The sequence below is a fragment of the Anopheles moucheti genome, chromosome 2, assembly GCF_943734755.1.
Source record: "Anopheles moucheti chromosome 2, idAnoMoucSN_F20_07, whole genome shotgun sequence".
Lineage (NCBI taxonomy): Eukaryota > Metazoa > Arthropoda > Insecta > Diptera > Culicidae > Anopheles > Anopheles moucheti.
This window is the reverse complement of record NC_069140.1, coordinates 59,712,417-59,734,329: the sequence shown is the minus strand read 5'-3', so window position 1 is coordinate 59,734,329 and position 21,913 is coordinate 59,712,417. Positions and strand designations below refer to the sequence as shown.

Here is a 21,913-nt window from a genome sequence, read left to right as displayed (position 1 = left end):
GTCCTTGAACAGATAAGGAATTGAATGTGGAGTGAATAGAAACCGGAAAAGGAAGCTCTATTCAGAGGGAATACAAGGAATATTTTGAAGGACAGACGAGGATCCAGCAGTGGTGCCGTGGTACGAATACAAATACTATCACAAAGCACGCAACAGAAATTCGAAATCCGTGCGCACGAGTATAATCATAATCATCTGCACACAAAAAATGTTTTCACGCTTGTGCCATGTGGGAATGCCGAACGGAGCGGAGGGTTTGATGATGGATTGTAACAGAAAGATAACAACACATCATAAAACTTCAAATCGGGAGTTAGCTCTTAACGTTGGTCGCAAGTAAGCAAGAAAAAGATAAAGCAGACAAAGAGATCGAAGGTAAAACATCCTGTTCAACAGCTTTTTAATCGCGCAAAGAAACGAACTTTTTTGCAACGGTTGAATCCTGCTGTTGCAAGATGTGTTCGTGGGATGTTGGAGGTTTGGATGGTGTTGGCGATGCCAATAACAAACTCACACACACTACCAGCGTTTTCACGAAAGCTTCATAATCATTTTGATGCATATAGGCATAACAATCGAGACCAAACCGACTACTGCAACAGACTTCTTGGTTAAGTTTTAAGGTAACCTCGCTCTCTCGCTCTCCTGGCTATTTCTAATCGATCTACCACGCTATTCTTCTTTTACGTCTGTTTAATACCTCGTTCTACAAGATATGGTATTTTGATTTACGATTTGTTTTCATTCAACATTTGCATGCTGTTATGCGCGCGACTGTAGCTTCAACGGTATGTTTGGACATTTGTGTACTTCTATGTTGAAGTTCTTTGTGAAGTGTGCCGGGTGCCAAGATTCGCAACAATATTTCATTTTCGTAATGGAAAGCGTTCACCACGGTTTAACAAAAGTTTAATGATTTCGATGTAATTAAATTAGAAATGCTACTCAATGCTATTCAGCAAAACAATTGAGCAAAACCTGAGCTAAAATGTATTTTGATAAATTCAAGCAAACCTTTTTGCAAAATTTGGCAGTTGTTTCTACTTCAATGTGTAAAGCTTCGATTAAACTGAATAAAATAAACTTAATATTAACTATTAAAAATTGAATTGAAGATTGTTTGTAGGAAACGTAGAAAACATCGGTAAAGTTATCGTATACCTCAATGAGCATTCAAACTAAGAATTAATACTATACTGAAATATTCTCCTCATTCTAAGGTGGCCAATTTGCGAGATAATACTCCAAGCTTATAGGTCACGTGATTGCTAAGCATCATAGAGTATTATCAATTTTATCGGTCTATTACTTCGCGTTTTGTAACCTTGCGCAATCAACCAAAGCCCTTGGTTGGTTGCCGTGCGTTTTCATGTTTAAGAGATGGATAGGAAAATACACGATTCATAGCGACGGAAACAATCGAGGAGAAATTTGTGGAATAATAGTGATGGTAAATAATTCAAGAATGGCTTACAATCATAGTTGCTGTGCAGTTTCAATTATTATAATCTGTATTATAATGCAACATTTCGAGCGTCGTTTTGCAGTCTCTTTAAGGCCGATTTTTAGTTACCTATGAAATTGTCGCTCTCTCTCTCTCTCTCTCTCTCTCTCTCTCTCTCTCTCATATTCTGCCTCTATCTCCGATCACTTTTGCTCTCTTCATGTATCTCCTTCTTACCTTTACACCTTCCCTCTACTTCTTCTCTTTATATCTCTAGCGCTTTAACTCTTATTTCGTTAATATTCACGGTTCTTATGTTGTTTTGTTGAAAGATTACTGCTGATTGAAACACTGCTTCAACTGCTACGCTTATTTCGGAATTAAAACAAGCTAATATTTCTTTTATTGCATTTCAATCGGTATCCTTTTTCAAAGCGTTTATCATTGCCAACCAATCACCCTGCTATACTTTGAAAAAGCATTTATATATCCTACAACAACATTATTATTGAAGGGTGAATAAACGCGAATCACCAGGAAATTATTACATATGTGTAACATGTTGAGACAGTTGTTGACAATGACAAAACATTTCTTTTTATTTGGTGAAAAGCGGTCCAGCCAAATTACAATATTTTTTCATGCATCATAAATTTTCTCCACCAACCTCGAAATGGTATTCGTTTCGTACAAGATGACAGAAAATCGATATGAAATGATATACATGTGAAGATTAATGTCTAAGGCATACCGATTATCGGTTTATTAACATTTGCACATCAATCAATAAAAATGTTTATCAGCAACCATCCAGCGTGCTTGGTACGGTTCTGTGAATGCAACAAAATATGCCAAAATACATCTGAATCAATTAAATTTAGAGATAGAAAGGACACACAATAATACGAGTCTCAAAATCATGAATACAATTGAACTCTGTATTCTTTTCAGATATATAATTGCAAAGTAAAAATCAAACTTTGGAAACAATTATATGGTTTCAGTTGATAGTAATCGATGATATGCATTACACACGTCTTAGCAGATGTCAGTTTCCCAAAACAAAGTGGTAAAATCAGCAGAAGTTTGAAAGAAACGGCATAAATATTAAAAATTCTCACATTAATAAAACTGTGTTCCAATAAATTTCCATCACAACCGCTGATCAGTGACGTGACCACGCTCCACAACGAAGCGTTTGTTGGCGCAAAAAAGAGTTGCCAAAGCGTGCATGAGAGGTGTCAGACTTACAGACAGAAAGAGAACAAAACAGTGGACGAGGGTGCAGCATATGCGAATAAGGGACAGTGTTGCGGCTCGTGCATAATTTTATCCCGGTGATCGGGTGTGGAGCAAGCATTCCTCAACGATGATGGTGTGTAAAAAAAGTAAAGAACAGCAAGGCAAAACTGGTGTATCGGGTAGAGTATGGTTGAGTAATGTATATGTGTGTATAAAGTAAGACACGGTTTCGATCGGAAGCAGCCCAGATAGGGCATTTGCATGGACTGCACACGTTTTTGATTGAAATACATACAGTTTTGTTACGATAGTAAAGGGTGTAATGGAAACAAACTTTTACCAAACAAAATATTGGCTGTGATCAAACCCTCATGTAACTCGTACTATTTACATGTATGGAACATTTAATTTATGGATATATTTACGGATGAAGCTGAGATTCAGATTTGTTTTAAATTTAAAACTTTATTACTAAGCCCGTAACGTAAATTGCCTCAGTCTGGATGTCGAACCCTATCGGTCAATAATCATATGACAAATTAATATTGATTTCACATCAGTTTGTTAATATTGTTCTACCAACTGGTAACGTCCTTGTAGAGAGTTTTTGTGAAACGTAATGGTAATTTGTTTGGTTTTCAATGAGTATTTTTGTGATATGAGCGAAGTACATTAACGGCTTCAATAGTTAAAGCATTTTAGCATATTATGGCAGGTGTTGATGGTGGACTGGTATCAATTCAGCGTACTGTGAATGATGATGATGATAGAGATGATCGCAACTTGTTCCTCGATAAGCCACACAACCAGGGCAATACCAAACAATCTGAAGTATCCTTGTTCGTGTTGTAGGTTTTGACTAATTTTATCTCTTCGTTCATTTGTTATTTTGGACGAGATGTTGCGGTTATTCGCTCTTAGCCGTTCGTTGGGCTTAACTTAGTTTGTTGGATATGAGCCGGTGCTGGCTGATCAGAACCGAAATGTGTAATAGCAACACATCCGATGAGCAGAATGACGAAGAAAAATGTGAAACGGAACACACAGGAGATAAATCAAGAAATATCCATTTGCAAACCAATTCATCCTTCTCAGTTTGATCCCGGATATTTTTCTCTTGCCGGTACTGGCTTTGCCCTGTTCTCTGCGCTTTTTTAAAACCATATTCTGCTACCGCTCCTTCCATCGAACATGCCGTGTTTGCCACGACCGATCGCGAAGCTTGTTTGGGTTGAAAACGAGACCTAAAAAATTTCAGAATATCAAAGAATTGAACATTGATAACCTAACCTCTCGCCAGTGTAAAAAGGAATGAAAATCAAGGAGAGAATCAATACCCAAAGGAAAAAGAAGAGAAAAAAGCTCACAAGTTCTCAGACGTAAACGAGAAGAATCGAGCAAACAGGGTCAAACACGAAGGCGGAAGGAACATACATTTGGAAGGGTGAAGCGTATTCAGCCGGTGATACCATGGGATCAAAACTGTAATTGCTAGTCTGGTATGATTATGATGGCTATGGTGGCAGTTGTACAGTGTTGCCAGTTCGGTAGCATGTGATTCTATAACAATCTTTAAAGATCTATGTGAACGAATGGAAATCTCGCTTATCTCGTTTATTTAGTAAAGCTTAAATAGCTTGAAGTACACTCATCTAATATAATCTAATGCTAGTAAGTTAAATAATGTTATTCAATACTCAGTGCAAATTGCGACTGGGTGTGTTTGTGTCTGTGATTGTGTGTGTCAATACATTTCAGACATTTTTATTCTACTTCTATTGCTTTTTATTTGTTAAAGTCGCCTTTAAATTTTACTTCATGAATTGACAAGATTTTTTTTAAGCAAACAAATTGTATTTATCAATTATGAGTCATTATTTGCAACTTGCTAAATGCATTTTGTTGATTGCCGGTCACATCTTTAATTTCTCATTGGCTAGAGAGGGTCATGTTTTAGAAGTTCCCTATAGTTCATTGCCCATCAAACACCCTAAGAATAATTGCAGTAAGTTCGAGTAATGAATGAGAAGAATTTTTGTCTTCTTATTCTTATTTAATGAAATTAAAGAAACAATTTAACAAAAACAATTTTAGTTGGGAAGATTAAGAAAACAGTATGTTTCAGAACAAAATTGTAAAAATATGTTTAAAAAAACCTTCAACCATACATTGGGTAAAGTTCAAAGAAAGCAGGGTACATAAGACACAAGAATAGAGAGTAACATCGAACAATGGCAAGCTTCAGCTTAGAGATCAATCATATTTATACTTTATGACACTGCGAACGTGTATGTGTGACGGTCAGATAAAACGAAGGTGTGGTATAAGAAAAAGATGCCTACTTTTTATGGGTTTCTTACGTGACAATACAATTAGAGTTTTTTGTTTTCTCTCTTTAAACTATCCTTTTTCCAACACGCATTAGACTCGCTTGGAAGGAATCTCAGTGTGATCTATTGGATGCATTTGCTTAATTACATTATTACCATCACACTCAGGGCACTTTTGTTTTTCATTCTCTTTGAAGGCCAAGCATATTTGTTCACACATTGCGTTAATGGTTGCTTCTATCCTTGACAGTTCGGTCCAATACCATATTGTATGATAATAATAACTGCTACAACTTTTGAGGCTTTACTTAGATTGCTTTATAATGAAGTATTACGCAGATAAATAAAAAAATCTTAATTTAGCATCGAGATTCATGCTAGTCATTCACTCTCTCTCCTTCACTCTCTCGCGAGCGAGTTTTTTCAATATATTATTAGATACTGGTAATAATGCTACACCATTATTTTCTAAAAATATACGCCTTGACTTGGAGCAAGAGATAGAATCTTGCTTTATGAGAAATGAATAGGATTCGTAATTTTTATGAACGGTATTCGTACCATGCTTGCGTTGTTCAATGATTTGGTTGAATTTTTGTCTTCTGCAGCAAGATATTGAAGAGCCATGTTATAATTACAATCTCTTTTCGTGCATGTTCTTCATGACGTGTTTAACCATCAACTTCACGCAATGTTCAACAGTAAATACTAATTATCACATTATCCGGCCGACCGAGCATACAATGAGTTGTAAATCCACCCACATTTTGTAAATTGTTGAGCCACTGAAGCAGTAGTTGTGCGGCAGGTGGGTAGGTAGGTAGATACTACCAGCTCGTAATTTATCATCGATAATACATCGTAATAAACACTTCATTGTGGCTCTACGGTATGAGTATGAGTACATAAACAATTGTATGATACGGTGTTGTGGAGGCAATCTTTTCGACATCTTAGCTCATACTGTCCAGTTTGGTTGGTAAACGCCAATCTTCGTATCCAACCAACACAGACATCTATCATCTCTATGTTTAAACCATGCCCTTGAAAACCCTTGCGGATAAAAAAGCACTCCATGCGAGATGCTTCAGTGACTTCACTATACCTCATGTAAAGCCTTAAATAAACAAATAAACACGAACCTCGTGTCATAGCTCAGCGCATATTCCATTAGAATACCGGGCTGGCAATTGTTGGCGTGCTTCTAAAGGCGTAACTGAATCTGTTGGTCAACCGACCGTCGGAAGATGAGCGTTAATCCGATAAGGCTTATTTATGAATAATTACAACCGGGGTGATGGGTAATCGGCATAATCGTTTTTGGTACTTCCGTTCATAAAACCAACGGCCGTACGATTTACCGTCGGCAAATTTACAACTCTTCTGAGCCCCGACCTCATCATCGTATTCAACAGTGTCCAATAAAGTGCAGTACGTTTGAGCATTTCGGTAATTTTTCCCGCAAGTAATTACGATTTTTTACACGCAAAGCATCCACTGCAAGTGTGCACTTGTTTTCACTATTTAAACGCTATTTTCACTGATATATTTTGCACAGGTTTACTGCCGGTGAACCGAGGGAATGGTAAATAGGGAGAACGGTTTACAACGGCACCGTTTTATTAGGCGTTCGATGATGTGAAGAAATGGTTGGGCTGGTTTGGGAATGGTTTTGCACAGAAATAAATCGAATTGTTTTGAACGAAATGTGCCACAATTGCCTAACGGTTGCTGATGGATATGGTGCGCCCTATTTGGTAGGTTGTAATAAGATGGTAGTTTGCTAAGCTCTAAATCGAAAACCTACGTAAACTAGCCGTGTTCCTGATTGTTCACCTGTAGAGGTAAAAGAGATCGTTCTCTCTTTCACATTCTTGCTTCTCTGTCTGTCGTTGTTTCTAAGTCTCGTTCTTTCATTCGTGGACAACGTTCTGGATGAACAACCATCGGATGGCTTGCGATGTTTTGCGGTAGAGTTTTTGTACTGCTGCTGTTCACACTATTTCATTTTTATTGCACCTTTTCGCTTTCATTCGCTTAGGTTATGTTTTGGGATCGTTATCACTCATTCACACGCAGCAACAGCACCCGCAAAAATCTCCTGGAGATGTTCTCTCAGTGCTGTAGCGTTATTAGAGATGATGGGAAACATTGAGCTGAGCACGTTTGCCTGATGGTATGCGAAATGAGTGCCCTCTGTGTGGCATTTATATACCTGAACAAACAACGTGAAGATTTTAGATCATTTAGATCGGTGTGCAAGATTTATTAGGTAAGCGAAGTTCTTAAACCAATTGAGATAAACAAGTGACAAAATGCGATTACTTTCATTTCTTCTTCACTTTCCTATCACAGCGTTCTTAAAACAAATGAAAATATTATATGACTATAGGAAACAAGTTACCAAAGGCTTTAGAAAGCTTTCGTAAATAATCACTTTGGTTGACCCATAAATGTGTTGTGAATTTGTTGAACACAATTCAAATTAGATCAAGATTAGTAGAGAAATTTGATGTGTGGTGTTTTGCTACTGGGATTTGAATTAGCGTTTTTTTCACTTTCACAATTTGTATGAGAATGTTTCAAACCATGTTTGCGTGTAGGTGGAAAGTAAAACAATCCTAAACCTTTGGGCGACGCAAACAAACTGAGCTAAATTAAAAACTAACGTCATCGTGCTACGAACAAATTACATTAGCACTGTTTTTGTGCGCCTCTACTTCCTGTGTGTCGTTCGCCGTTGATTCGCATAGCACTTTCTGATCATCTAAGGTTTTATTAGATAGCACGGCGCAGAGCTGGGTGCAGTTTTTGTACGTATCACTTGCTTTGGTGGGTTATTCTTTCGTGAAAGAACGACATTGTGTGTACAGAGGTAATAAATAGCGTTGTCTAGGATAATAATTTCTAGCAGCATCCAGCATGCTTCAAGAAGAACCACGCTGCGCTTTAGATGAGGTATGAAAGAAGAGGATATCACGAGCGAGTGCGAATCTATGAAAAGTAGCGGGAAGAGAAAATCAGTAGAAAAGAGCAAAGAACAGTTTTCAGCGGTTCATTTTTTATGAGTCGGAAGTGGAGAATGCTAACACCATTTAACAACACTAAATGATTTAATAACCATGATAGAACACGTGTATAATTTTCTCACATCGTTTACAATTGCCGTGCTGTGGTGGCAAGAATGCAGCGTGCAGAATAAATAGTTGCCGTGCACATTTTCCACGATGCTTTAGAAATAGTTTTTAAACGTACGGCGTCTGTTTGTCGATTATATCGAACGTTGTAAAATAGAAATCTACTAATAATAATTTCATGTTCATATTTCATATTTTCAACGCAAACTTGCAATGACAGATTGGGGTAATAATGATGATGATTTTCAATTTCATTGCAATAAAAATATATTTGAACTGTGTTCTGAGGATAACGTTCCACCTCTTGCTGCAACATGGGGCTGAGCTATCTATTTTCAAATTAGCAAAAGTCATTAGTTATATATCATGAGTCATGAGTTATATATATTATTTATATATATCGATGTAGCCAGTTGGGGACTCGTTTGCTGTCTCAGATTTTTTAAATAAGCCAATTTGTGAATATTTGCAAGCGATCAGCCGTTTCCATATCGATTTGCTAAACTTAAAACAATAATCTTTTAATTAAAACCATAAAATTTTAAGTTTTGAAAATCGCAGGGCATCCGTTTGTTCTGATTGTAGATCTTCATTTTAATATGAAAATATTCGTTCAACCAGATCTATCTGACCACATCGAATTTGGATTGGTTGTATTATTGGAAACAAAACAAAAATCTGTAAATACTACTGCAAAAATGGAATATTCGTTGCAACTAATTTCAAAACAAAACGCAACTGAAACTGAGACAGCTGTAAAGATTGTTCCTAAAACATCGGTACACAATTAGTTGAACACAATTCTTTGCACACAGCAGGGTATTACACTAGAGTGAATCTACTTCCGATCGCCACGGAACTACCCATCAGACAGACATCGTATGGCGACCGGTATGGCGTGAAAGTTGTGAACGGCGCCGAGCTAGTGCCGACAACGCGGTCAATTACAATGCAGCGTAGAAAACATTTTCCATGCGCCTGCTCTCCCGAATATTCTTTTCCATAGGTCTTTCCACTTTAGTTCTCCTTTGATCGTCGCACATTTTCTAGCATGTCTTTTTTTTCTAGTAAACACATGGGTGATTTAGCTGCACCCAACACGGATGTTATGAAAACAGTGAGCTCTCGAGTGTCGCTGTGTGGCGGCATTTCCAATTTGTGTTGAACTTGAGCACTACCACACGGTGCAGCAGCCTCGTGCTAGAAGCACCAGAACGTGGAGGGAAACTTGCATGTTCCTACTCTTCGTTCATTTCATTCGCTTGGAGTAATACCGGTGGCGCCACACTCAATAGTAGAGGTAGCTGGTTCGTGCCACCCTAAAATCCACCCTGGGGAACAACCGTTTCGTACGGGAGAGGTGCTGGGAATGAAATGAAACACGATGAAAAAACAGACAGGGAAACAGTACGTGGTACAGGTGTGGAAAGGTTTGTTTTATTTCCTCCCCAATAAAAGAGGTAACACAGAGAGCCATTCGTTTGATGTAAAATGAAGAACAACAATTAATCCAATTCAGAAAAACGTTTCTGCTGAAGCACTGAGAATCAATTTGATTATAAGTTGACCATAAAAACATATAGCTAATAACATTTTTACGACCACCATAAGCTGTGACGAATGTCCCGGGTTTGTTAGAGTAGACAACAAAAAAAGGAAAAAATTAAAATTCATTCATTCCCCCGAAGTACTGGAAAGGGTGTGCTATGAACAGAGATGTGCGTCGATGTCGGACGGTCGACGTGCGTCATCAAAATGTTTGCTCCATTGTTGTTTGGGCGATTGGGTTAATAGTAGTAGTAACGGACCACATGTACGTAGTAGCTACTGTATGTGGTGACTGCACTCCAGTGTAGCCAGCATCAAGTGCTGACTGGCGAATCGACCAGGTCCGTGGCACGACACATATTCCCACTCCACCTGAGCACAAATTTCTAAGCTGGCATAGAGATGCGGCGAGTAAACAATGTGTGTAGAGCTTCTCAACCGTCAGAATCAAGGGCTCTCAAAACTTGTTTTACACACACTGAAACAAACCAATATAATGTATGCTTCGGTCCCTTCTTTCCTTGAATCATCGCGTTCAACAAGCAAATCATCACGATCATTGGGTCACTCAGTGCCACACTTGATGATGCTGAGAATATAAAATGAGAGCTCTCTTTCGCCCAGCTGATTCTCTCAGAGTTCATCAGCTGATATTCGTGAGTGTAACCATGGATGAAGGACGATGGACTTTCGAACCATGCGGTAATTTAATAGCTGGTATGGCCAATGTTGTTGCTAGAGCTGGAGCCGATTTTTCTCTCATAAACTAGTGTATGGAATGATAAGCTACGAATATGTTACAGCCATCCCTCACTGGTTGAGTTTGTTTTAGTTGGGTTTCAGTTCATATTTTATAGTTCGTACTTCACTAGTTGGGTTACAAGAAATATCATGTTTAATAGGCTATATTAATTGAAATCACATCTTCAAACGTTGGGAATGCAACCCAACTGTTAAGGTACCAACTATCTCGAAACCTAACGAAAACAAACCCAACCAGTAAGGGATGACTGTAGCTAGATTTGCAGACAATTAAAAAAAGTGCATATCATTATCACGAAGCTTAAGAATGAAGCTAAACACATGAAAAATACACGAAGCAAATGCTTTTCGGAAATCGCTAATGAAATAAAAAAAAAATCACAAAGCAAATTTGAAAAATAAAAATTCAGCATACATAACAAAAAAATTGAACTATTTTATGGTATGTTATTCGTTATACATTTAATTTATACGGTTATGTACGTTTCGTAGGCTATTATTATTATTTTTTTTTATGAATCTACAAATGTGCTTAAAGCCACAACAGAGCTAAACATGAGACGCTTTAAATCATAAATACATGACACGACAATGATGTCAAGCGCAATAAGGCGTTTTATCCGATTACATTCATACAATCTTTTGTATATTCCGGTTTCTTAAGCTCCTTTAAAAAATTCAACTTCAGTGTGACATTCGATTTTTCTTGAGATTCTCTTCTGTTCGAATTTCTGAAATGAATGTGTGTGTGTGTTTTTTTTAATCGGTATAACCATACATTCATAATTCAATGGTAATATTGAAGGTTATTCATCTGCTATGTTAGCTTGCAAAATAATGGTTCAGTTTTCAATATGTAAATAATTTTGGTAGAATGCTCGCTTCCATCGACCAAATGGGAAACGGACTAGAATACAGAAGAAGAAACTGAACCGTCTTCAAAACGTCAAACGATAAACAAGTTGACGTGAAGAATTGAAAGAATAAATTATTTGCCTATGCTTTACTCGATATGTTTTTTAACTGCCGATGCTAGTATCCAGTGCAGTGTTAGCATTTGGAGATTAAATGCGGAACATGTGTGTGGTTTGATATACATTGGATATAAATATATATATCCGTCACTAGTAAGTAAGCTTCCTTTCGTTGTTCTACGCACAACAACTAGACTACGTCATATTCTGCACGAAACTCGCTCTAATACTGTATACGGTACTAACACTCCGCTGAAAGCAATGCTTAAGCAATTCAATGGATGTACAAACCAGGTCGATTTCATAATGTCCATGTCCCAATTTAAAAATTCTTCGCGTTTAATGTAAGTTCCAGGGTCTTCCACTACGATTTAAACAATAAATATTAAACATTTATGAGATCAATCCGTCTTTATCGAAAAAAACAGCTTCTCCTACATCAACTAATAGTACATGCATAATGTCCAGTACTACAGATATTTTTTCAACAAATCACACATGAGTTAAAGTGGTATGCAATTCATGTTTTTATTATTATTATTTATAAAGAACGAATAATGTGTCAGGTCGCATTGCTTGTGCCATTGTTGTCATATGTGCTTTAAAGATATATATTATTCGCCATAGCTACACAGTAGTTTGTAATCAAAATCTGGGTTTGTTCAAATCTAAACTTAACACACTTGCACAAGAACAACTATTGAGATGTCAAGTTATCTCCATTATTATCATGCAGCAGGTATGAGGTAAACTGGCATTGAAAGAAGTTGTAGAACTACGGAATGTAGTACGGAATTGATTGGTGGATTGGATAAATGAAGTATACTATTATACTTAACGTTGAACACTTATTTCCACTTAAAACTGCTCTAAACTTTAAATTGCTCAGATGTTATAAGCTTCTTTTTTTGCTTTTCAGGTAAGAGATATTCGGAATCTCTTGCGGGCACACTTCTACCAGACTGGATAGGTAAGTTCCCTTTTATTTTCTTTTATGTTTGTATTTTTTGTTACTTTTTAATATTATTATTATTTGTTGATATGTTTGTTAAACTTCGTTATTTCGTATGACCGATTTGAAATTGTATCGATTTTATTACTTTAATGTTTAGTTTGTAAACAAAAAAATGGGTTGGCAGTCGTTTACGAAAAGAAAAAAAAATCAACGAAAACGCGAATTCTAGATTTATTAGATTTCAATCTCGCTAGGTTTTTCTACAATCATTGTCCATTAATGCGAATGTCCATTAATGTTTAAAAGTGTTTATTTTAATGTCACTAACTTTAGATGACCATTGTTGATAAATTAATACAAAAAATCATTTGGTCATTATTAACCGCATTGCTCTGTCCATACTTTGAATTGGCTTAAGATCATCATCACGTTATCAAGTTTACTTACATGGAGTGACGAATTTCGATAAAATTTTAAACCCTGTAAAATATAATCAAACTTACTAAGAAGGATGGTACATACTCATATGCCTAACACCTCCTTGAAACAGTTTTATTGCTCTACATCTTCGATGTAATACGATTGAACTAACATGTCTGTGCTAGGTCTATGCTCAAGACAGGTCAATGAATCATTTTCCTGCCGTTTATTCGTGAGGTGAATCGTGGGGTTCGGTTAAGGTCAACAAATATTAATTATTTTGATTTGTTCAACAATAGCTATTTATAAGTGTGTATTTTATAACTTATTTTTTGGTTGCATATATGCATCACACATTTATTTACGTGCCTTATGGAATTATTTATTGTAACTCGGATTTTTTTTGTGTATGTTGATTTAGTTTTGACATTCGTTTTAACTTACTAATCCGTTTGGTGTAAGTATGCTGTCCGTCAAGAGGCTACTGCAACTCATAAGTGATATAACCGTAAGTAACAGATAAACATGCGCCAAGTTCCGTATTGCCATTACACATTCTATCTAACACACAAACGAAGGGGGGTTTCGCCGACGGGCATTTCTTAACAAATCGGTTGTGATGCAACATATCATGTTTAAATTAAGAGAAAAATATAAATTTTGCTGTATACGAATTTGTAAAAAAAAGTCCCACGACCAGTAGGGTTACAACTAATATATTGATATTGATTAAAAAAAAACATATACAACAATAGTTATCTCTGCTTCACTGTAAACTATACAGTGCCAAGCGGTAAATCCAACGTCTTATTTTAAATCAAACGCACACGATCACACACCAAACTATATTTATCATTATGTCAGTGGCATACAAACCTATAAAAATGTTGACATTGAAATGGAACGACTGCAAGAACACCTTTTATTCGTTCGATTTCGATATCTCTATTATTTGAAGTTCCGCCCAGAATGGATTTTCACACAACTAGAGCGGGGTTGTTTACAAGAAAAATCAAACGATCGGTACTTCAATCAATATTAAACGGTTTTAAATGTGTGCTCCCTTACCTCAAATGCTGTATGGTCAACGGATGAATCGATAGCAGATATAGAAAAAGCAAAACAAAACAAAACAAGGAACGTGTTTAAAAGCATGCGAAAGAAGTGGGGACTATATTACAGTGATGGATGGAAGGCAGGAACACATAGCGATCACAAAGAGCGTTCGTTGGATTTGTTTATTAAACGAAAGAGGCCTCATGCAGCAACACAAATAGCTTGCTCGTTGAAAAGGCGCCACTCAAAGCACTACGGCAAGAGATATGTGTGTGCGTATGTAAATAAACAACATTGAATCATTTGATAAAAATTACATAACAATGTGCCTGCAATGTTTACGCTACGGATCATGGGGAATCGTAGTGTCTATTATACGGCGTCTAGCGATTCTTCATTGAAAAGTGGCTTTGTTGACACCATACCAAACTGCCGTAGACATATCATATTATTTGAGTTTGCTCGCCCGTTATTTCAAACTGCAGTCTTTAGATCATTTAGATCGGCACGAATGTCGGAATGCTAGTTAATGTTCCAGTGTATAGTATTCCTCCATGATGCTTATAATGTAAACAATGTGATTTTTAGTGATCTGTTTCTTAGATCGATGACTTTTTACTTTACATTATTGAAGCAATCAAACTGCTGGCAGCGCATTTTTATGGGATGCTCCATTAGCCAAACTGTATTTTCTGCAGATGTTCCACAGAAACCAGCCAGCAAAACACATAAAACTAATATTAGACTTATCTTCTCCCATCGGTTCTCATTGATGTTTTCACACAACGGTAAAGAAAGGTGCTTTTGATTTGAACACTGTTGCCATGTTTGATTGCTATTGGTAAAATTGAAACGGAAAAAGGTGTGAGGATTAGTGGGACATAAACATTACGCCTTTATTTATGCATGACAGAATCGATACTTCTGTAGAGCGAACGGCTCTGTTGGCCGCAATATTAAGTTGCAGCAGAATGTGCCGGTTTGCTGGACGCTCAAATGATTGTTTTGCTATCGATCACTTTCATCTTCTGTTTTTAAATTGAGCTTCAGATTTCATCGGAACGTCAAAGGCGGTTTCAACCCCGCCCAACAGACCATGCCAGGCACGATCTGGCAAACATTTCATCAATCAAGAAGGTGTTTATGTTGGAAGATTTTTAACGTGGGAAGCTACTCGACGGATTCCCAACGTAAGTTACAATATGTTTTACAGTGTAGCGGGTGTTTGGTAGGAGCTGTTTTTTCCATTATTGACTAAACCGGTTTATATGCTTATAATAATATCAAGAATAATTCCAACAAGCCTTTATTTTGCTTTCTATTGGAACTTTAAGAGGGAATAAACAGTCAACATGGCATGTCAAAAAGTAAAATGAGTTCTGGCTGCTCTCACAAAAAATGAGCTAATTTTACTGCAGCTATACCAAAACTGGTTACCAGTTTTTATTTCTTTTTTTTTCAACTATCACATAACATATTGCTATTTGATCAAGTAACCCTTCGTTCGGTGGCATGATGGTACCGGCGCCGGTCTTCACACGAACAGACCGGACCAAAATCCCATCCGGACAACTCCCCCGTAGCAAGGATTTACTATCCGGCTACGTGGTGAAATAAGTCGATACGACCAGGCCGTCAACGAAAAAAGTAACGTTCCGTTTTAATGAAACAACATACATTGCTATTATTATTACTGAATGTAACTGTTGTTCTGATAATAATTAATGTATCCTTGACTAATTTCGTTGCTTGAAAAATAAGGTCACTACGAAAGGAAAAAGAACATTAATTTACTTATCATGATATCAAAGACAAAGTATACACTTTCGTTAAGCAGAAAATTTTATTGCGATAGAGTTAACGATTGAGTGATTAAAAAAAATATTGCTGAGAATTTCAGCAAGATTTTTGTTTTATTTCATTTTAATTCATTAATAGTGGCTCTTTGCCGTATTATCAACTGAGGAGAGCACAAATTTCTTAAGGCATTTCCTCCTTGTCTTTTGCCTTATCCTGGATATGCTCAGCTATAATTGTGTGTTGGCAGCAAGATAGTATATTTGAACGTTTTTGATTTATTTTTGTTAATCCAACACAAAACTTATATGTTATTGAACTAGTTTGTGAACATCTCGCCATAAAATATTATCCTAAACAACCGGAGTTATAATACGGAGAAAGCCGTAATAATGGAAATATAAATAAATAAAACGACCGGAGTTGAAAAAGTGGGAAAGACATAGTTACCCAATGGAAATTTCTGATACACGATTATGAAGATGTGCGAAGACGAGGATGAGCAATACGTCATTTTTGTAATCTGTTAGCTGAGCATTCAAAGGGTGTGAATGAAAAATATAAAACGAACCTAGCAATGTAGTGGGGAATGAAAAGGTTCGAATAAATAGCGAAGTAGTCTTTAACCTTCAATAGTGTATTTTCAGATAGTGCGAGTCTTTCAGACCAATAAACTAAGAATGCTTTCTTTCGAAATGCTGATAGTAATTTTTCTTGTATGAAAAAAGTGTTAAACTCCCGGGAAAAGCTAACCTTTCACTGCTTGGAGACGAAAATGTCTTCAAACATTCAATGTGATTCAAGTCTTCAATGTGATTTGTATACTAGATTAAGTTATCCTTCTAAGCAATACGTGATGGCGGATCTTCTTGAATAAAAAATAGTGTTAAACATAAAACAATCTATGAAAACAAATAATATACCTCCTTTTAAAAGAATTAACAGGGCGGCCCGGTGGCATGATGATAGCGGAGCCGGCCTTCATCCGAACGGACCGGACCAAAATCCCATCCGGACCAATCCCCCGTAACAAGGACTGACTATCCGGCTACGTGGTAAAATAAGTCCATATCGGCCAGGCCGTTCTAACGAAAAAAAAAATAAGGATTAGGTTTTGGTTGTCCACCGTTTCATAATCTATATATCATTTGTTTCACTTTCACTAGACTCAATTTTTCGATAAACACGGCACGACTGAAGATGTATGCTATCTAAACATGTCTACATGTAATTATTTCATGACATCAGGACATGGTTACTCATTCTGCAAGACATAGAAGAAGAAGAATGCTCCAACATCTCGTCACGTTTTTGTGCATAAAAGTATGTAGCTTATACACCTGATTGTAGCTAGATACACTTATACTTCCATTTGCAGCAGTATGATTATACGTTCATTACTTAGAGCAAATTCCTAATTCGTCGAAGTAAGTATTAACTGCTGGTGTTACCTTGTATTACATAAGACAAACGGTATATAATAGCCTGCCCGCGTTGAAATAGCACGCGGCCAGCAAAGCATTAAAGATCAATTTGTCATACGTATCAATGTTTTATGACTTGTTATTCTAGACCACTGTATTTCTTGTCAGTTGTGTGGAGCGGCGGTTGAAGCGCTTTGAATTACGCTTAAAATGTTCGTCGCCAGAATCAAAATTTGGCCCCTTTCGCTCGGTACCACATTACGGGCGTAATACTAATAACATCAGCACCAAAAATAATGGCATTAACCACGCCCTAATGTATATTTTATTTATTTCTGAAGCGCACTCTTTCCCACTTCTTCGAAAGCGATTTTTTCTTTCGCTTACCACGCACCGATTTGGAGGCTGAGAGGCATGAATCTTCTCATACGGAACGGCTTCTTGTTTTGTGCTCCTTCAGTTTTGCAGCGAAAATCTTTAGATCTCTCCTTTTCTTCACACTACTTGCAGCACCAAATACATCTTCGTCGTCGGCTTCTTGCTACAATCCCGATCCATTTTTCCTCTTCTTCGCGATACAATCTGTCTCCTCGCTTCGCTCTTGCACATGGCTTCTGAAATTCCAATACTCCTCACAACATCAGCATTTGTGAGCAATGATAGCGGAATGGCAAAGGCAACGGTCACTGATTTATTGCAGTCAGCGACAGAGATTCGAGTCTCGTTGGAGTGGTTTGGATCACGCTATGGGGAGAGTCGTGTGGTGGAGTATGGTTGAAGCGAGATAGATCGTATAAGACCTAGTTTCACGTGTTTACAGACACACACAAGCCGGCGATAACAAAAACGCATCCCTGAAATGGCCGTCGGGAGAAGAAGTTTGGATGATTTATGTGTTGACATAGTTTATTCTTCCTCTTTTCGAATAGGATTGGGGCGAAAAGCAAATCTTTTCCCCATGCTACTGCCCTATGTACCCACTGTCAAGCACTCTGGTAGCGTCATACATCTTTTGCTATCCATTGTCCCAGCTAACCATTGTATCCAGGCTACGTAACATCCATACACGCAAGCCAGCTTCATTTATCCCCGCTAGAAATTTTAGATGAACGAGAATGTTCAGGATTTTCATTCGGGTTTTTTCCTCAATGGTGAATTTCATAATTTTAGATCCGTTTTAGTGCTGATCCGCAACGAAGGTTGTGGATGTGTACCACCAGGACACATGTCTTTCAGGTTGAAATTGGGTGTAATTGTAGGTTGGTCACAAACAATCAGGGTAAGCGTGGGGTGCTAGAAATAGAAGATATTCGTCCACCTCCTCCCAAAAGGAAGTAGGAAATTGTGTCATTGTTCTTTTTGTTCTGTTTTTTCATGCACCGGGACACCATGTTTGATGTTAAAGGTGAACGGCCTGATCATGTTATCGCGCTATTAGCACCTTTCCATATTTTAGTATCGATTATTTTCAGCCATTCTCATTGCGTTGGTGATATATTAAGAAAGATATCTAGACTTTTGCCATTAAAAAAACAATCGTCACTGTGGCCATAAATTGCATTAATGAATTTATATGTGAATGGTTGCAAATATTTTTTTCACTAATATTTTTAAAATTTTAAACAAAAAGCCGTTCGATAAAAGGCATTGAACTTGGATGAGGAATAATTTGTTTAAATTTAGACGTATAATTGCGCATGTGCTGAAATGATTTCTAAACAAAAATATCGTTTTATGAAAATTAAATTGGCATTACAAATAACCTCGAACCTTGAACCTCGGCCAATGAACTGGCATGACTTTGTTGAAGTACTTTTATTATGAGTATGATAAGTTTTTTTTATTGAGTATGAGAAGTTTTTGATTCAGCAAAACCTAAACCTGTTTGTCAATTGTGGTGCGTAATATTTTAAATTAGGTAGTTTATTTTTAGGTAGAACCTATTTTTTATACAGTCAGTAGCTTTGTATTTGTATATTGTTAATGGCACAACAAGTAAGAAATATAACTTAAAGATAATCAATTACCGGGCTGTACGGGTATTGTAATCGATGCAAAAAACTCTGAAATCATTGTTTTCAAGCCATTTCGAACTGTGTGGATCAAGTGAATTTTCGTATTAAATTTTTCAAATATTCGTGAAAAGTACATCCATTTTGTGTTCATTTGAAATTGATTTATCAACTATAATTATATATTAGATTGTTCATTATTCAAGCAAGTGGAATTGAAAAGCGCCAGATTATAATGAGTTCAAAGCCGTCGAACTTATGGAGACCATTTCTCATCGAAGACCATCGTTCGACCATCGTTTGATTGCTTATAAGTTATTGAATAGACTACTCTTCACACTTTTACTGTAAAAATCGTTTTGAAATGTAGCACTTTTGAGAATCATTGAGAATGGGAGCTAAATCCTGTTGGGGTATTCGCATTGAGTTTGGTCGACTGTCATCGTCGACTTCTTTCGTCGATTTCACACGCATACATACAGCTTATATGATTTGGTGTGTAGCAATAAAGCAGTGTGCGTGCGTCAAGTGGAAACCTCACAAAGGTGTGCGTGAAACACATTGGTAAAATCTTTATGGCGTCGTCTGGTTGACGCCGCTGGTTCTGCGAACACGGGAAAGGATTCGAAAATTCACTTATTTGCGACATTCACGTTCAACACTTCACTGGTACAATTACCGTACGCCACGTACAGTCAAAGTACAAGCTGCTCGCGGAAAAATGTTCAATTTTGAAACACACATTTCACACTAAGCACCGTTTCAACTGGAGCACTGCAAACAGTCATCCACAAAACATTGAACTGCAAAAGGCACAAAAACAAACCATAAAACTCTTAACGTATTACACTATGTTCGGCAACGAATGGTGGGGCAAGCCGCCGTTAGAAAGAAAGAGCCTGCACTACTCGGCTGCGTGCTGTGAAAACGTGCAAAAGAAGATGGCAATATTTGCAGCAATGCAATATGGCAGCCGTTTCGTTCAGTTTCACGAAGCTCTATAAACACGCATCCACACACACACATCCAAGCGAGCACCCGCTCCCTGGCACATATACTCACCAGCGGCATAATCGCTTCGATGAGTTTTACGATCTCGAGAGAGCGTTTAGCGGCAAATAAGCACCGTCGTTAAAATTTCGCCTTCATAATTTCTTCGTTGCGGCCGCGAGATAAAAGAAGCAACGTTGGAAGGCACGTTTTGCTGGTCGGAACTAAGCTGTAGAAGACGAATTTCTTATTGAAGACGAATGTGTCGTTTGATTCGTCGAATGCAGCAATCGGTTCCAATAGTTCCCGTGTTTAGTTATGCATTCGGTAGTAAGTTAAACCTACGCTTTATTTAGTCCACGTTATCCTTGCTATCCTTGTTGTTGCTTGAATGCAACCCTAAGCTTAGCGCTGTCCGATGCTCCGAAGCAGTAAAGGTGGAGAATCCGGGAAGCGTATGCGGATAAACGGCGTTTTGGTCGATAATTCTGCAACATTACAGTATGGCTTCAAGTCGAGTGAAAACGTTGCTATGTTTTGTTATACACCGGGAGACAAATAGGGAGGAAAGTATGCCGTAGAACGAAGCAGCGATATCGGAATGGTTTCCTGTGGCTTTACTGCACCGACACAAAGCAGTGATTTCGGGTCGTCTGTTTTATCGCATTTCTAGGAGAGGCCTGCGGAAAATTTCATCATCGTCGTAATTGTACCAATCAAATCAAATTATCCGCATTTTGTGTTGGCTGAAGTTTACATTAATTTTCGATTTCATGGTATTTGGTACCACTTTTTTCACTCAACTGTTAAACGTTGCTTTAAGCTGGAAATATGGCTCCTCAGAGCCAAAGCTTTCACTTCAGTCGGAAAATTGGCAACATAGCGATTTATAAATGCAATATCATCTTGTTTCTTCTTGCAACATCATCAATTGACCACTTTAGAGTTCAATCTATGTTACACAGTTCGTCGATTCGAGGGTGGTCGTGATTATTTTCATACCTTTAAATGAGTTATTTCATCAAACCCTTTTTGTTTTCCCTTTTTTGTTTTGGATTCCGTAGCTATCTGCTATGCCGCTGCAACGATGAGCAAAACGGTTTTCAAATGAATTTCTCAGAACTCCTCTATACGAGAGGATGTTCCGATTGATCGATCCATTGTGATCTTGCTATAGCTTATTTTCGGTGCCTGTAGCTTTGGTTTTTGGGTAGAATGTGGAGTTTATCTTGTTCGTTTTAAGTGGTTTTGTTTGAAGCCAAGCATCAGCATACATGAAGGGGTACAGTTGGTAAGTAGACGTGTTGTTGGTACTCTTTGGTACATTCTTCCGTAGTTCGCAACAAAACCCGTAAGAGATTCGTTAGGTCTATACACAAAATGAATTTTGATTGTGTGCAGGTTTTCTTCGTTGCGTGTCTTATTAATGTTGGATATTGCCAGGGGTTGCATTGTGATTCCTTAAAGGTACCCCTAACGAAAGGTAGTCAGATTCTACGCGACGCACACATTGAGTTAGGACACACCTTTTGATTCTTTCTTTTCGCAACACGATTTTTTCTATGTGTTAGAACTCAGGAATGACAGGGAATGGTTCTTCATTACCAACGCAGCAAAGATCAGTTTTTGTTGAAAATCGTCTTGACGCAGTCGAGGTTTTGCTTCGCTGAATGCACAGCCACACAGCATTAGAAAGCAATACGATCTATCCGAATCAGTGCAAGTGATGTTATATTGCAAGTAATAAAATATTGTACAGTGTGTTATCTTCCGACCTACCATACTTCCTGGAGTGAAAAACACCTTGCAGATTCGGCACACG

General features: G+C 37.5%; 1 protein-coding gene across 1 annotated transcript in view; it reads left to right on the top strand.

The window, feature by feature from the left end:
* The window catches only part of LOC128298371 (homeotic protein ultrabithorax-like), a 54,965-nt gene that overhangs the window by 6,733 nt on the left and 26,319 nt on the right, over positions 1-21,913 (top strand). Inside the window, exon 2 of the mRNA XM_053034123.1 lies at positions 12,357-12,407. Within this exon, the coding sequence (XP_052890083.1) occupies positions 12,357-12,407 (51 nt within the window). The remainder of the gene's footprint in view (positions 1-12,356; positions 12,408-21,913) is intronic.